At 40.5% G+C, this 15,463-nt stretch overlaps 3 protein-coding genes across 4 annotated transcripts in view; 1 reads left to right on the plus strand and 2 right to left on the minus strand.

The window, feature by feature from the left end:
• pigf (phosphatidylinositol glycan anchor biosynthesis, class F) overlaps positions 1-5,209 on the minus strand; it is an 8,154-nt gene extending 2,945 nt beyond the window's left edge. The window contains exons 1-5 of one of the 2 annotated variants that reach the window (XM_072667877.1): positions 4,999-5,209; positions 4,170-4,407; positions 3,976-4,067; positions 2,722-2,838; positions 1,083-1,191 (exon numbers count right to left, since the gene is read on the minus strand). In XM_072667877.1, the coding sequence (XP_072523978.1) occupies positions 1,083-1,191; positions 2,722-2,838; positions 3,976-4,067; positions 4,170-4,397 (546 nt within the window). In that variant the 5' untranslated portion in view covers positions 4,398-4,407; positions 4,999-5,209. Of the gene's footprint in view, positions 1-1,082; positions 1,192-2,721; positions 2,839-3,975; positions 4,068-4,169; positions 4,411-4,998 lie in introns of both variants that reach the window. The other variant, XM_072667876.1, reaches the window with a different exon arrangement.
• Positions 5,210-5,638: 429 nt separating this feature from the next.
• cript (cysteine-rich PDZ-binding protein) lies at positions 5,639-9,630 on the plus strand. Its single transcript, XM_072667373.1, has 5 exons — positions 5,639-5,738; positions 7,353-7,418; positions 7,549-7,603; positions 7,716-7,819; positions 8,778-9,630. The coding sequence occupies exons 1-5, from the start codon at positions 5,723-5,725 to the stop codon at positions 8,840-8,842; spliced, it is 306 nt and encodes a 101-aa protein (XP_072523474.1). The 5' UTR covers positions 5,639-5,722; the 3' UTR covers positions 8,843-9,630.
• A 922-nt stretch (positions 9,631-10,552) lies between these two features.
• Positions 10,553-15,260, minus strand: gch2 (GTP cyclohydrolase 2). The gene is made up of 6 exons (XM_072667513.1): positions 14,862-15,260; positions 13,531-13,640; positions 13,272-13,327; positions 11,757-11,788; positions 11,525-11,609; positions 10,553-11,128 (listed from the first exon to the last, which is right to left on the minus strand). The coding sequence occupies exons 1-6, from the start codon at positions 15,166-15,168 to the stop codon at positions 10,999-11,001; spliced, it is 720 nt and encodes a 239-aa protein (XP_072523614.1). The 5' UTR covers positions 15,169-15,260; the 3' UTR covers positions 10,553-10,998.
• Positions 15,261-15,463: the final 203 nt, after the last annotated feature.

A 15,463-nucleotide genomic window follows, 5' to 3' on the forward strand; every position in this document is an offset into this window, starting at 1 on the left:
GGATAAAATCCTTCTTACACCAATCAGCCAGAACACTAGTACCACCTGCTTAATACTGTGCAAGTCCCTCTTGTGCTGCCACAACAGATCTGACCATGCAAGGCATGGACTCCACAAGACCTCTGAAGGCATCCTGTGGTAGCTGGCACCAAGATGTTAGCAGCAGATCCTTCAAGTTCTGTGAGTTGTATGGTAGGGTCTCCCTGGATTGCATCAATGAGCCTTAGGTGCCCATCACCTAATCGCTGGTTCACCAGTTGTTCTTTTTCATACCGGGAACACCCCACAAGACCTGCCTGATGTTTTGGACATGTTCTGACCCAGTCAGACCCAGATTTTTCCTGCTTTTAACACATCACCTTTTAAGAACTGACTGTTCACTTGCTGCCCAAGATATCCAACATCTTGACAAGATGCAGCTGTAGGTAAAGACAAGCGAATGTTTTTCCACTACACCCGTCAGTGGTGCGAATGTTATGGCCGATCAGTGTTTGTATGCCTACATGGAGAGCAAATTCACACTGGGTCAGCACACGTATGGTATAAGCCAATATTAAGAGACAGTAATACACTGCCATCTACATATAATCAATCACTCTTATCTTTAGAGGTACTGAATTAAACATAATGCAGTATACAGTAACATTCTACTGGAAGGTTACCATCATTTAATTTAATTCCCCTGTGACAGCAACACTAAGTGACAAAACAGGAATCTTAAAAAACAGAAAATCTAGCAGTTTCCAATTTGAGAAAAAGTCAGAACAATTAACATTACTAAACGCCAGCTGGTCGCTGTTTTGTTCAACTAAATGTTTGTTGTTCTGAATCTTTGGCGTGGATCTAACATACATGGATAGATTCTGGCCCACATTGTGCTGTTCTTCTGTTCACTGACTGAGCTTCATCCTGGGTGTTCTCCACTGATACTCCACCAGACTTTTTATTATTAATAATGCAGCATATAGGCATGTGCTGTCTGTGGCCAGTGAAGGGACATAAGTTGCGAGGACAACAGCCTATCAGTACATGTAGTGTATACATGTCCATGATCTACAGTACTTCAGTTGTTCAGTACTGACCTGCCAGGGTCTGTCCCAGTCAAGGGGAATAGGGAAGGCTCCAAGCCACGCTCCAACGATGCTGCAGCCCGTAGTGATCTGAAGGGAAGTGTCCCACACTGACATCGCTCTGCAACAGGCAACACTATGGTAAATAGACATCCGATACACGCTTTTCTTTAAATTTATTGTTATATTAGGATATTTAAATATTTAAAAATTGTTAGAAATGGTGTGCAGGTCTGTGTGCAGTGATTCGTCTATTGTACAGTGTGTTCTTCCACTTACAGACTGTTAACCCACAAATTAAGCTATGTATTACACAGGCATAAGCAAATGAACAGGTTACTAAGTTCAAAGCCAACAGGAATTCTGTAACAAATCCCACATTTCATTGCAAGTCAGTAAAATTGCAGTTGTTTATCTGTGCAAGAGAAAAATGTCCCGCAGCTCTTAGGTAGAGATAACACAGCTGTATAAACACTGGGCATTCCGGATCAGCTCAGACCTTCTGAGCAGATCTGTCCATGTTTCTAATAAGAATGCAGCCTTTCAAAACATACACATTCTGTCCTCTCACCTATTCAGTTTGATCTGTTTATGAAAGTTCTAGATATTGTATTTATGCAACACAAATAGTTTCTTTTTATTCTCAAACAGCATACACTATACGGACAAAAGTACTGGGACACATGTTCACACATGGTTTCTTTCCAAATAAAGTGTATTAAAATAAATAGTTTATAATATTTTTTTAAAAAATAGTAATAATATTCTGCTTTTGTTGGAGTAACTGTCTCTACTGTCCAGGGAAGGCTTTTTGGAGCACTGATTGCATTCAGTGACAAGAGCATTAGTGAGGTCAGGATGCTGGACAATCGCCACCCCACCTCATCCCAGAGGTATTGGATGGAGCACCATAATTCCAGAGTTTCACAGTTGTCTACAGTTCAATGCTGGGAGGGGGGGGGGGGCTTTTTAACTCTCTAGCCCATGCCTGGCATTAGGCATGGTTCCAATAAGTTTATGTTTATCTGCTCCAGAGAGTCTTGTTCTATCTGCAATACTTCTCTACATGGACTAGTTGTGTGTGTGGACACACAGTGTAACTGCATGGACCCTTCAGAAAAATATACCTAGGGTCAGATTCCCAGAGGTAGATTAAGGCCGGTCCTTGACTACAGTGCATATTTATTAAACTGAGGAATCTTGCTTCAGATTGCTGCATAGTCCAGTAATAGTAATAATCACTGTCTGAGAAACTGACCCCTTGAGTACTACCACCTCCAAACCAGGTAAACTACATTCTGTAGATTGAGAACTGTTAACTTGAGACCACAGGCACAAGACATGTCTGTGTACTAGTTCTAACTACTTAAATGAACACAGGTTTGACTGCCGTTGACAAGAAACCTGTACTTCTGCTCCCAAGTATGTGCAATGTCGCCACCTAGTGGCTTCAAGGTGTCAGATAAGGAGTCACCTGAAATGATTCTTTCTACTATTCGTAAAAAGGACGGTGGATGAAACTGAGCATTTCATCAGACAGCAGTTAGATACAGTTGTGTGTGTATACACACACACTTGATAAGCAAATAATGACGATCACAGACGATGACAGAACGACTGCACACACAAAGGCTGAATGAACAGCACTCACCCATCCCTACTGAACACTCGAATCCATGCCTGCACATTTGGCCCAAGGACACACAGACATCTCAGTGTGGTGAGAGTGGAGAGCAGCACAGCCAGGGAAAATGTCTCCAGGGCTGACCTTGCCAATGACAAAACAGGTAACAACAGTATAGTATTAGGTGTCTTTGTGCTTTGAAGTATCTCTGTGGCAGATATCTCTGTCTTTAAGTAGTTGGTAAAGAACCCATATCGTAGAAACCCATATCTTACTCCCTTTCTGAAACAGAGGAGTTTGATGTTGTATGTGTATACTGTCTATGCACTATAAATGTGACATTTTCAGTGTGATATCACTGAAAATAATAATAAAAATGTGTATATATTGCCTACAGCAGATTGGCTCTACCACCACCAATACCACTTGCACTGAAGCTAAACTGCTCAGAGTGCCTTTTAAATGACAAGCAACACAAGGCAGCATATCAGAACAGGGCTCATATAAATATAGTAGTCTTAAAGGCTTAGTAAGAAAAACAGGCTGTTTAATTAAGAAGTAAAGAGGGGTAAGAAATAATCATGTAAAAGGAAGTACAGCTGTTTTTAGGACATTAGGTCACACAAATGTCATTAGTCGTCCTCAAGGAAAACAATAACACCACCCCCCACACCCAAAAAAAAAAAAAGTGATCCGAGCTTTTTAAGTGGCCTAAAGTCACTGTTGTGTTTTGACAACATAAAAAAACATTTTCACAAAATGGGTAATAAAGACCTTACACAAGACAAGCACAGTGACCATTTGTGTTGGACATAGATGGAATATGGCCTCCGCCTTTAACCCATCCGTGCAGTGAACACACACATACACACTAGTGATCAAACACACACAGTGACAGTGGGCACACATGCCTGCCTAGAGCGGTGTTGCTACAGACGCCAGAGGAGCAGAAAGGGTGAAGGGCCTTGATTAAGCTTGCCGAGCCCGAGTATTGAACCCACATCCCTGTCATCAGTAGCTCTGTGCTCTAACCGCTGAGCCACCACTGCCCTGTACTTACCTGTACTTGTAGTTAACAGTGTTTTAAATCGTAGCCTACATGATTCTGCTTTCCATGTTTCAGTTCACAAATAAAGAAATTGGTACAAAGTCATTCAAACTTTTTCCATCTCCAATACCAGCCACATTTACACAAACACCGCTTCAGTAAACGATCACATAGTGGCAGTACAATTTACATAATGAGATCCAAACAGAGCCTTATTTACACACAACACTCACTCCAGCAGCGGCGCTCCATACAGTACAACCACCGTGTGGAAGAAGAGGCATGATAGCAGGAAATACACACAGGATCTGATCAGCTTAGACAACTGAAACAAAACCGAGAAGAGAAGAAACGTTATAAGTGGAGGATCAGATCAATACAGCGTCTGATAAGTTTTGTTTATGTCCTTAAACATTAACATCTGTACCTTGTAACTCAGCGTGTTCTTCTTTGTTGGTGGACTGATGCCGAGAAGCCAAAACACAGCTATGTTGACCACAGCGACAGAGGCCGCGACAGAATATAGCCAAACCAAGTGTGTCCCGTACACAGAAAACTTCTCCACTAGAACAGCTGGCATGACTGTGGCCATGAAGATAGAGGCAGCAATAATGGCATGGGCCGAAGCCATGCCTCTGATCTCGACGTCCCACATGATTAAGGTTCTTCTTATTAGACCATGTAAACAAAAACAACAACAACAACAACAACAACAAAAACATTAACATTAAAAACATTGAATATACTCAAGTATGTACATATACTTTTAGCACAGTTTAACTGTTTTAGCTATATAGCTAATCACCATTTTGTACAAAGGAGTTTCTACCTGGGATCTTTGGTTTTAAAACAAAATGAATAGCTAGCTATGTTTTCTGAGTTAAAACGGGCTGGATGTGTGTAGTAGCAGCTCTGCAGATTCAATACGTGACTCAACACATCAAATATTTTTTTATTTTTTTTAATATCGACACCAACAACGCTCATGTCTATGGTTACAACCATAACAGCTACTTTATAATATAATATAATAAATGCTGCTTTGAACATTAGCCATCTGTAAGTCATGGGTTAGATAATATTATATTAACTACCTACGTAAATGAATATGAATAATATGAATAAAAACAATCAATCATTCTCGAATAATCTGCAGCCAACAAATACATAAATAGCTTATTATTATTATTATTATTATTATTATTATACATTCAGAAAGACGTAGCTAGTGCTAGTTCCTAGCAGTCAGTACTTACTTAGTGCTGGAGAAGAGATCTAGCTTCTGCTCTGTTCAGCTTGTCTTGGCTGTGCTTTTATTGCTGCATCTGATGCAGCTAATGGAGTCGAAATCAACACAAAACAACGAGCTATCTAACTATTTGGTTTCTTCAGGACATCGCTGTACAACAGACGACACGACTGACTTCATGTAGCTAGCTGTACATCCGGCAACATGAGGCGAGCTGAACGATCTACCTTGGCGACGCTTAAAGGTTAAAGCTCTTCTGTATCAAAATAAAAGCCTCCTGCATCGTCGTCCCGTTCTGTAACAGTTTGCTAATATAAACACACAGGAATGCAATTCATATTTGTAACATTATAATGATGATAGTTATTGTGAAATAGTTAAGAAACATGTACGTTTCTTTCTTGGTGTTTTGCATTTTATAATAATACGAAGAAAACCGTAACTAAATTTAGCAGCTGCTAAACAAATAATAAAATATATAAAAGTAATATTACCTTTTAAATACTGTATATTTTAATTGATAGTGTAAACAGACTTGCTGTGGTATTATATATATATAAAATAATAAAAAAAAAACTTCCGTAAAGCTACGTGTTTTTCTTCTTATTTCAGGGGGGCTTTTATCGTAAAGTAAACGCTTGGTGTAGTTTCGAGCTTCACGTCTTTAACAGGTCGCCTGCTGTTGTTTTTGTCGATTTCAGGCCTCGGGGTTGTGTTATAACGTTCACAAAATGGTCTGTGACAAATGTGAGTAGTTTAATTTTAACAGTAAGATCATATATCTAATGTCATTCAGTTCTTTTAGTTCAGTAGATACGCAGAGTCCCGGTTTCCGTGTCTGGATGTTAGCCAGCTGTGAAGACTAGCGTCGGCCTTCTCGCCCAGAAAATGAGAGGCTTTAACACGCTTACTGGTTTAATGGCAGATTTTCTAGTTCAGTAAACTTTCCAGCTCTTTGGCGAACTTACGAGCTAAATATGGCTTCATGAAATGACTAGCATAGCTGTTTAGGCTAGCTTAGATTAGCCAACACCATTAGCGCTAGTGCTGTTTGGGTGCCCCTGGGAGTCCAGCAAGTCAACAGACTGCCCAAGCCTTTGCCTCACCTGTATGTGTTTGTGGTATTGGTCCCAGCAAACCTACATTTCTTAAGCCAAACCTTTTGCGATTACCCCTGCTCAGGGTAGAGGTGTTCTTACAGGAAATATTTTTAGCCTTAAAGCTTTACTTTGTTCATACTGTTATTGGTTTATGTGCTTTTCTTATTCCCTGATTGTAACACACTTGTTCTCCTGGACTCTTTTGACACTTTACTTAAATATTTATTCAGTTTTGTCATTTATCTGCTGATATCTGCTCCTCTTGCACATCATTCATTCTTTCTTCTTTACCACTGCACTGCCTTTTATCTCCGGTTAGGCTCAAATGCAAAGCTTTGAAAAAAGGTGCAGGTGCATGTATTTGTCACTGTACAGCGAAATGTGTCCTCCGCATTTAACCCATCTGGTAGTGAACACACACTCACACACACACACACATGTGTTAGGGGCAGTGAGTACACACACACACCCAGAGCGGTGGGCAGCCACCTCCAGCGCCCGGGGAGCAGAGAGGGTAAAGGGCCTTGCTCAAGGGCCCAACAGTGGCAGCTTTGCCGAGCCCGGGAATCGAACCCACAACCCTGTTATCCCTGTTATCGATATCCCGGCGCTCTAACCACTGAGCCACCACTACAGTGATAATTTGTATAGTTGTAGATAGATTTTTTTTTTTGTATATATTTTCTATGACTGATTGTAGTATCTGTAGGTTACGGTAGGGCTGGACGATATGGTAAAAATACTATATCATGATATTTTAAAGCTTTTTAACGATTCACGATATTCATCACAATACATGTAATCACAGACTAAAAACACCCGTAGCAACATATTCTTATATACTACAATTCAGATTCTCTCCCATATTGAATAGTGAGTGGTTAGTGCTTCACTTCATCTAATTAAACCAGGCTAATTACACTGTTAGTAATGAAACCTGCAGCTAAACAGTGTTTATTAAGCACTAACAGTATCCTCCATACGCTTAGAAAAGCATATTGTTATTACATTAAAGAATTTATTACGATACAATAAAATATTGTCGTCATTTTAACTAGTTACTTTATGTCTCATTGTAATAATGGTATCCTCTATAGTTAATATTGTTTTGCTTTGCCTGGATTACTTCTTTTTTTATACTGTTCCACCCTTATTAGTGTATTGTATCGCTGTGCTGTATTGTGTAACTGCTACTGGCTGCTAAATTTCCGTCTGGATCAATAAAGTATTTATGTATCTGTCTATCTGTCTGTCTCCCCAGGTGAGAAGAAACTCGGCCGGGTTATCACTCCAGATACCTGGAAAGATGGTGCAAGAAATACAACAGGTAATAGAAGTTCAGTAATACATTGTTCAAAATTCTGTCTAAATCAGTTAAGAAGGGATATTATGTTTTTACTTATGGAGAAGTAAAGAATATTGCAACAATCACACTCTAACTGATGTGCTTTTAACAGAGAGTGGCGGACGGAAACTCAATGAAAATAAAATGCTGACGTCAAAAAAGGCGAGGTATGGTTATTTTATATACACATATATAACATTTTTGTTTCTGCTTTGTTTTTGTTTGCTTTTCCATTGACTGCACTGCAGTAATCATTCTTCTGTCTTTTGTCTGTGTTAGGTTTGATCCCTATGGAAAGTCTGGTTTCGCCACATGCAGGATATGTAAAAGTTCTGTTCACCAGGCTGGGTCACATTACTGCCAGGGATGTGCTTATAAGAAAGGTAAGCTGAAGAGCAAAATGTCCATCCATCTTTCATACTTAATAAGTAATATTGGGCAGCTGTTTTTGGAGGGCGGGGGGGTTGTGATATATCATATTACAGTTGCAATATTCAATACTCAGTGGATTGTTGCCTCATACATTCATATGGTCTAGTGTGACCAGATGAGATCCGATTTTACTTTCATGTGTAAAAAAAATAATAATAATAAAGAAAAGAAAACATTAATTAATTTCCAGATTACTTCCTGTAACCATTGTATACTTAGTAAAACTGTCCTGCTGCGGGAGCCGTGAACAGTTTCGAGGAACGATGGTGGTTCTTCAACGTGGCATAGTAAAAAATGGTTCTCTTGTTCCCGAAACAGCTCTAGCAAAAAATGTGAACGACTGTTTAAACTGTGAGGGAACTCTGTAACACTGTAAGCATATACCAGTAAATAAGCACAGGATTACACACAGAGAGCATGAGGGAGATACAGAGAGCAAGAGTGAGAGAGAAGCCACAGTAATTATCACTCAGATCAACATTTTTTGACAGATGTTTTGCAGCTTGCCTGACAGAATTCAATCACAGGAAGCACATTTTGTTTACACCTTTATTAAATGTGGACGAGATCCATCTTTGACGACCTTCGAATGTGGTTTGAGTGATCTGATGTCCTAGAGGTGTCTACAAGTGAAATCTGAATGTGATCCGATCACCAAAAATGCATGCTAATGCCCAGGGTAAACAGGCTCAGAGATGTGAATCTGGATTAATTATTAGACCAGCGCTGTGTTCAGTGGCAAAACAGCAAACTATTCTATCTATAATTTTCACAGAGAAGGCACGGGGCACGGGGGTTCCTTCAGGACCAGGCTTGTGAACCGCTACTACAATAGATTAACCCCTAGCAGTGTTGATAGTATTCTCGTGTAATTATTTGTGCACTAAATGGTGGTTTTCATTTTGACAGGTATCTGTGCCATGTGCGGGAAGAAGGTTCTTGACACCAAGAACTACAAACAGACCTCGGTGTGATTGCCATTTCATTGACAGACAGGCTGTGATCGTGGAGAGGTGAGGGAGGGAATCTTGGAGGTGATAATGACTTTACTCAGAACTCCTATTTGCATTCAGTTTGTTAACTTAGTGGAGTTAGGAGTGTTCACCAGTTTGTGGTGTTATATGTGTGATAGTCCAGCATAATGGTGCAGTAGTTAATAGCTGTATCAGAGCTGATATTCCTCCCTCTGTAGAACACTTTAAAGCAATATATGGGCTTGCACTGTTTGAATTAAATTAGATGCCTTCCACAAGTGAAGTGTAGGGGGGTGTTTGTTTTGTGTACCACTTAATGAATATTTTCAAGTAAAACATCTACTGTTAAATTCAAACTCACGCTTTCTCTGAAAGGACCATGTTGTTATGCAGGACCTACTAGACTGTTTAATAGTGGTTGTTCATTGCTAATATCTTGATTTTTGCTGACAATGCCAAGTCCAATCTGAGGTCCAAAATTTGACATTTAAATATCATCTATTCCCTGAGGCAGTTCTTCATTTATGACTCTCTGTTTTCCGGTCTAAGCAACATTTACGTAATAAGTCAATTTAATAGACAGTTATTTAAGTAATGTGAGCATAATGCTTTATGTACTGTTTATTGTGTATTGTCAGTTATCATATTCACAACAGCTGTTTTATTCTTTTTTTATTATTATTCTTATTCACTTCTGTAAATCTGTATGCTTCTGTGCCTCTCATCATTTTATGCTTGTACATTTTTTTTTTGCTGTTTAGACAAAATAAAATGGTAGAGGAATCCAAGCTGAAATATTTTTTTTACACGAGAGAGGATGGAATATGACATTTTAGAAGAGCTTTATATTTATTTTGAATATAGTACAGGGTTTTATTTAACAATGTAACCTAGCTAAACTGTAATTTAATAGTACACAATATAAATGTCAGTACAACAATACAGGGCAAAATGCTATGTTTACATACTCTGCACAAATCACAGCATATGTAAATAATACTCCATACAATGACATTTCACAGGAAAACATGGCTCAGATTTAAACTAACCATCCATTTGTGCATCAATTTCTTCTAATAACAAAAATTGTGCGGACAGAAACTGCGACAGTGTTGTTTGTATCCACTACAAAATATGGACCGGTTCATTCGGTCCCGTTCGTATGCTATGAAAAGTCTTTAGTTAAAGACGGACTCCTTGCATGCGTGTAAAGGCACAAAGCTTTTCATTCAGAAGCTGGTTTTAAAGGTCCTGGGGTTCAGTAAAATACTGTAAAATAGTGTACATGTAGACTTCTATACTGCTTCATCTTCAAGATTGTGTGACCTGGATAGAATGGACTATGTCATATGTTCTGCTTACATTTACAGATGCCACAAATGCATCGATCAGACAAGAAACAGTAATCACGTGCACTTGAACATCTGCCTTCAAAAAATTAGGCTGCGTTTGTAATGACAGTGGCAGACACTGGAGGCAAGAACACAATCACTCAATGAACCAGGCAGGTAGGCGATTAAAAAGCATGATCAGTTAATATATATATATATATATATATATATATATATATATATATATATATATATATATATATATATATATAGGCAAAAATTAAAGCAGTTAATTTGTCAGTTTTTAAGGCAGCTATAATTCAAATAATTGTGTAAATTGCAACAGTTGTATTAGATAACATTATAAAATACATATGTAAGCTATGTAAATAATAAATGTAAATTATAGTCAACCCAAAATCATTTCCTAGGTTGGTTCCTACTCATTCTGCAGTGCAGAACTTATGATTGAGGTGATGCATGGCCTGTGCTATTCAGCTTTTCACCTCTCAGATTGGCTAGAGTAGTATTGGTATCCATAACAATCAGTGAAGACCCCTGAGGTTCAGCTGTAGGCGATACAGTACACTGAAAATGTAACTAGGTGGCTGGTAACCAGCTCTAAAGCTCTGCCTCATCTAATAGCACCATAGCAAGTTTGATTATTGAGGAACCTGCCAATCCTTGCCCTAAAAGCAAGGCTCTGGGGGGTCCCTAAAGGAGATAAGGGGTGTGTGGCATGGCTCAGTTTGCATTGCCAGTGTTGCTCTGTAGAAGTGCTGCTCAAGTTGGAGGGGATTAGGAGTGGAAGCTCCTGAGACTGTACTATGAGGTCTTGGTCAGGGCCAGGAACTCCTCCCGGGTTTTGGGATCCTCCCTGAACACTCCCAGCATGGCACTGGTCACCGTGCGGCTGTTCATCTTTTGGACTCCACGCATGACCATGCACATGTGACTGCAGCAAAATACAAAATGCTTTCAGTTTATGGGTTGCTGGATGTATTAGGTGTATGGCCTACAGGTGTGTGTAAGTCTGAAGAACATGTCAAACAAAGTGGTTCTTCTATCACTTTTGCAAAATGTAAATTAGAAAACAAATGGTTTCTCCAAAATGTAAATCAGAAAGTTCTTTAGTAAGTCTAAAATGTATTTTTTTAGTGACATTAATTGAATATTTAAAGATGGGCATTCTCAAGAAGGTTCTTGAAGGTTCTTTAGCAAATCAAAAATTAAGTTGAGATCTGAAGAGGGGCATTGTGAAGAAACTAAGCAATGGGTTTGAAGCTATATTCTTTGTGTGTGTTTGTACTCATTTATGGTTTGACTGAAGGCTTATTTAACAGATACTCACGCTGCCTCAATGACTACTGCTACTCCTGCTGGCTGCAAGGCCTCAGAAATGGCCATGGCGATTTGCTTTGTCAGGCGCTCTTGTACTAAAAAAGATTGTAATATTAAAGCAACGGGATGGTAAAAGTAACACAACACAGCAGAGTGTATATTCTCTGTCTAGCCATCTATCTATGAGATATATTGACTAAACATGCGGAAGCATTCACTTCGTTGACAGCGGCGATAATTACCTTGAAGCCTGCGGCTGTAGATTTCCACAATCCTGTAGTGCGACATTATGGAAGTGCGGCGTTAAATACATCACATTTTCCAAAACGAGGGCAATAAACACTGCTTTAAATATAGATCTGTCTGATGATCTAAGCTGGTCTTTAATGTGGAAGTTGTTTGAAAAGCTGGCAATTCAGGCGAAAATATGCCTTATGCTGGAAAGCCAGCTCTCGACAGGCATAGGATAGGCGTAGTCTACCAGCATGACCAACTTAACCAAGATGTCTTCACGCTGGTCACACTGGATTACCAGTTTGGTAAAGCTCCTCAATCAGCATGGTCATGCTAATAGACTAACTAGCCCATCAGCCCACCAAAACATACTCCTTGATGGTCAGAAACTAAGCTGGCCATCCAGTTTAACCAGCTTAATGTTTTTGGGGTTTTTTTAAGCAGGGAAGTTTCTTGTTTACTGTGCTTCAGGCGTTTTTCTACAGTGTACGTTGAATTTCCCTGCAGTAATCATTAATCCTATGATCGATGTACTGTTTTTTCTGTGTCTGGCAGCATGTAGCCCATGAACAGAAGTCCTACAGTGACCTTCTATAGGTTTGGAGGAGGGCCATCAATCATTTACATCTTTTTCTAGGTATACATGCAAATGTTTAAAAAATCACTGCATAGCCACAGGAGCAAATGGGGTGAATGGGCATTTGACCCACAGCTTTTTTGGTTTAGGCCCTTTATTTATGGACTATGGACTGCTTATGCTTATGGACTGCTTATGGACAAGTCTGGAGCTAAGCAGCGTAGACTAATGTAGACTGGTTGTACATCACTAATGCAGAGTCAGCACCAAAGGGCTTCTTGCTAAATGTAGTGAGAGTGGCATAGGCTCAGTTGGTTTCCCACGGCTTGGTAGAGGGGGGAGTTGAGGCTGAGGGGGATTTCCTCAGCGCCAGAAGCGAGCTGGCCTGGCTGTTTCCAGATGGAACGGGATGCAGTGCCAGGCTTTAAGTCTAAGCCTCAAGTCAATGGACTATGATAACAGAAGAACTCATTGGCTCGTGATTAATGCGTCGCCTTATTCTCTCCCACTCTGATGTAATAGCATGGGCCTTTATCACCAGTACGAGCTGGCATGCTAAACGCTATGTATATACAGTATATGGACAAAAGTATGGACGGATTGCACTTAGTGACGAGAGTGTTAGTGAGGTCAGGATGTGGGATGATCACCGCTCCAACTCATCCCAAAAGTATTGGATATAGCACCATCATTCCAGCCAACACAGTTCTCCCACTGTTCCTCAGCTCAATGCTGGGGTGCTTGGTGTACCCCCTAGCTTATGCCTGGCATTAGGCTCATAGTCCATAGGGCCAAAAGGTTCATGTTTATCTGTCCTAGAGAGTCCTATTCTATTGGCAATACTTCTCTACGACAGCTGAATGCATTCATTAGAAGGGTTGTTCACAAACATTTGGACATATAGTGTGTGTGTGTGTGTGTGTGTGTGTGCGCACTGCTTACTCACCTGGCAAGTTTACTGAGGCCGACCACTTTTTTACTTGGCAGATATCCTATGTGAACCTGAGGGTCAGAGAACACGAGAGTATGTAGTTTAATCAGATCTGAGCTGTGTGTTTTTTTTGGTTGCCCTTCTGTCCTACTTAGCAAGAACCTGGTCACCTCTCTCTTTCTATCTACAGTGCTCTTAATCGGTCTATATGTTTTAAAGAAATCCTACATATTTAGGTTGATCACATCTATTTGCCACATGTCTTTAAGCTTACCTTGCCAAAGAAGGGAACTAGGTGATGTTCACAAAGAGAGAACATATCAATGTCTTTCACTATAACCATCTCATCGTGGTCTTCATCGAAGATGGCATCATTAAGGATGTCTGTGGGCAGAAATGAAGCATTGCTTTATAGTTGTGTTGATTTCCCCACAAATTAAACTTCCCCACAAATAAAAATGCAGTCAGACATGCTGCTAAGCATATTACTGTAAAGAAAAAAAAATGTCTGTTTAAAACTGTCGTGTGGTAACAAGCAATTTAACAAGTTTTATTCAACTCTAATATAAAACTAAATACTTGTTTAATTCAACAGATTAATTAGTACTGAACTAGTTAAATTACTTGTTACCACATTCATTTTAATGGGTTTTTCACAGTGTGTGCAGATTACAGAGTGAGAATGGTGGCAGAGCATCAAATGGAAAAAAATGGGAAAAAATGGAACATAGTGGGAGAATTTTTACAAACAAACTACATTTAAAACATAAAAAACTGAGAACCTGAAAACCCTCCTGGAGAGCTACCTTTCGGCAGGTTTGTACTCCAACTCAAATCTAACAGACTATATAATCCTTGACCAGCCAATCAAGGACTCCTGAAGGCAGTAATTAGTTCTGTAGATTGGGTCGATAAGGGTTGGATCTAAAATCTGCAGGAAGGTAGCTCTCCGGAAGCAGGGTTGGAGACCACTGTTCTACACACTCTAAAAACAATTGGTGACTTAAAAATGATGACTTCATGTGGTTTATTCAGCTAAAAACACTTTGAAGGAACAATTTGTGCATTCAAAGTATTTATTGGAGTTTAATAAAATGTTGGGAACCACTCAAACATTTTACAGTGCATGTACTCAGCTTGGTACAGTGTGTTAAAAACAGCTGGCCATGCTTTTTATTGCTCTGACACTGAATTCAGGCTGAAATACCTAACATGTTAAGTTAGCCAACTAAAGATACTGTTAAGCTACATGAATAAACTTTATACACTAAATCTATCGTAGCTAAATGGTAAGTGCAGCTAATCAAGTGCTGACAAAAGTAAGAACAGGTAAGCATTCCTGTGTGAATGAGGAAAAGATGTACATTTAGTACAGCGTATGCAGTACAGGTGACCTACAGCACCAGAACTGGCATAAATGACAAGCCCCTTTAACCGTGCCATGCTGTTCTGACTCTAAAGCGCGCTCTTGGCGCAGAGCGCGCACCAGTGCGTCACGACGCACGTCCACTGGACGAATTACGACATGTGTAGCCCCAGACTTCTTATGTACATCATGACCCAGGCTTATTGTTGGTGAACTGAACCAGAACCTCCAGTACATACCGTAAATGGTCTCGTGGTAGCCCTTGGTGAGGAACTGCATGGCCTTTGCTGCGCGCAGCGGTGTCTTCAGGAGTCCCTGGCGCTCTGTGTTCTCGCCCAGGCCGCGCAGGATGGTCGTGTAGGCAGCCTCCAGAGCCGGCAGCCGCGACTCGTCCTCTGCCTTCTTCCGGGACGTCTCGCTCTGGTCCTGGACGGGAAGTTTCTTGGACTCGATGGTCAGCTCGCCGAAGCCGTTCCGGCACAGGTACTCTGTGACCAGCTTGCTGTTGCACATGCCGTTCATGTCTGCGCTGCTCTGGTACTCCATTGGGTTGGATTGGGTGTGAGGAGGTGCACTGCTCAGGTGTGACGGGAGCTGTCTTCGTGCGTTCGTCGCAGGAGGTCAGTGGTCACCTGTCGGCTGCAGCTCGGCGCTGGTGTGAGTTCTCCAGTGCGTACACCTGTACTTATACAGCGCGCCTTTCCTTCCCACCCGTCTTCGGGCAGGCTCCGCCCTCCGGGCTGGGATTGGCTGCTAGGTAAACTCACATTAAGATCAGCAATTGATTGTGAAAAGTGGAATAGTGTGACTTCCTCCAGAGACCAGGCACGTGGACGCATCA

Source organism: Salminus brasiliensis, chromosome 22 (assembly GCF_030463535.1).
Source record: "Salminus brasiliensis chromosome 22, fSalBra1.hap2, whole genome shotgun sequence".
In the NCBI taxonomy this organism is placed as follows: Eukaryota; Metazoa; Chordata; class Actinopteri; order Characiformes; family Bryconidae; genus Salminus; species Salminus brasiliensis.

Bases quoted from the DNA above. Each gene is read 5' to 3' on its own strand.
- cript (XM_072667373.1), top strand. The intron at 7,419-7,548 runs GTAATAGAAGTT...TGCTTTTAACAG, and splicing joins TGGTGCAAGAAATACAACAG to AGAGTGGCGGACGGAAACTC. The intron at 7,820-8,777 runs GTAAGCTGAAGA...TCATTTTGACAG, and splicing joins GGGATGTGCTTATAAGAAAG to GTATCTGTGCCATGTGCGGG.
- gch2 (XM_072667513.1), bottom strand. From the start codon at position 15,168: ATGGAGTACCAGAGCAGCGCAGACATGAACGGCATGTGCAACAGCAAG. The intron at 13,328-13,530 runs GTAAGCTTAAAG...TCTGACCCTCAG, and splicing joins TAGTTCCCTTCTTTGGCAAG to GTTCACATAGGATATCTGCC. The intron at 11,129-11,524 runs GTGAGTATCTGT...ATTTTGCTGCAG, and splicing joins GCAGTAGTCATTGAGGCAGC to TCACATGTGCATGGTCATGC.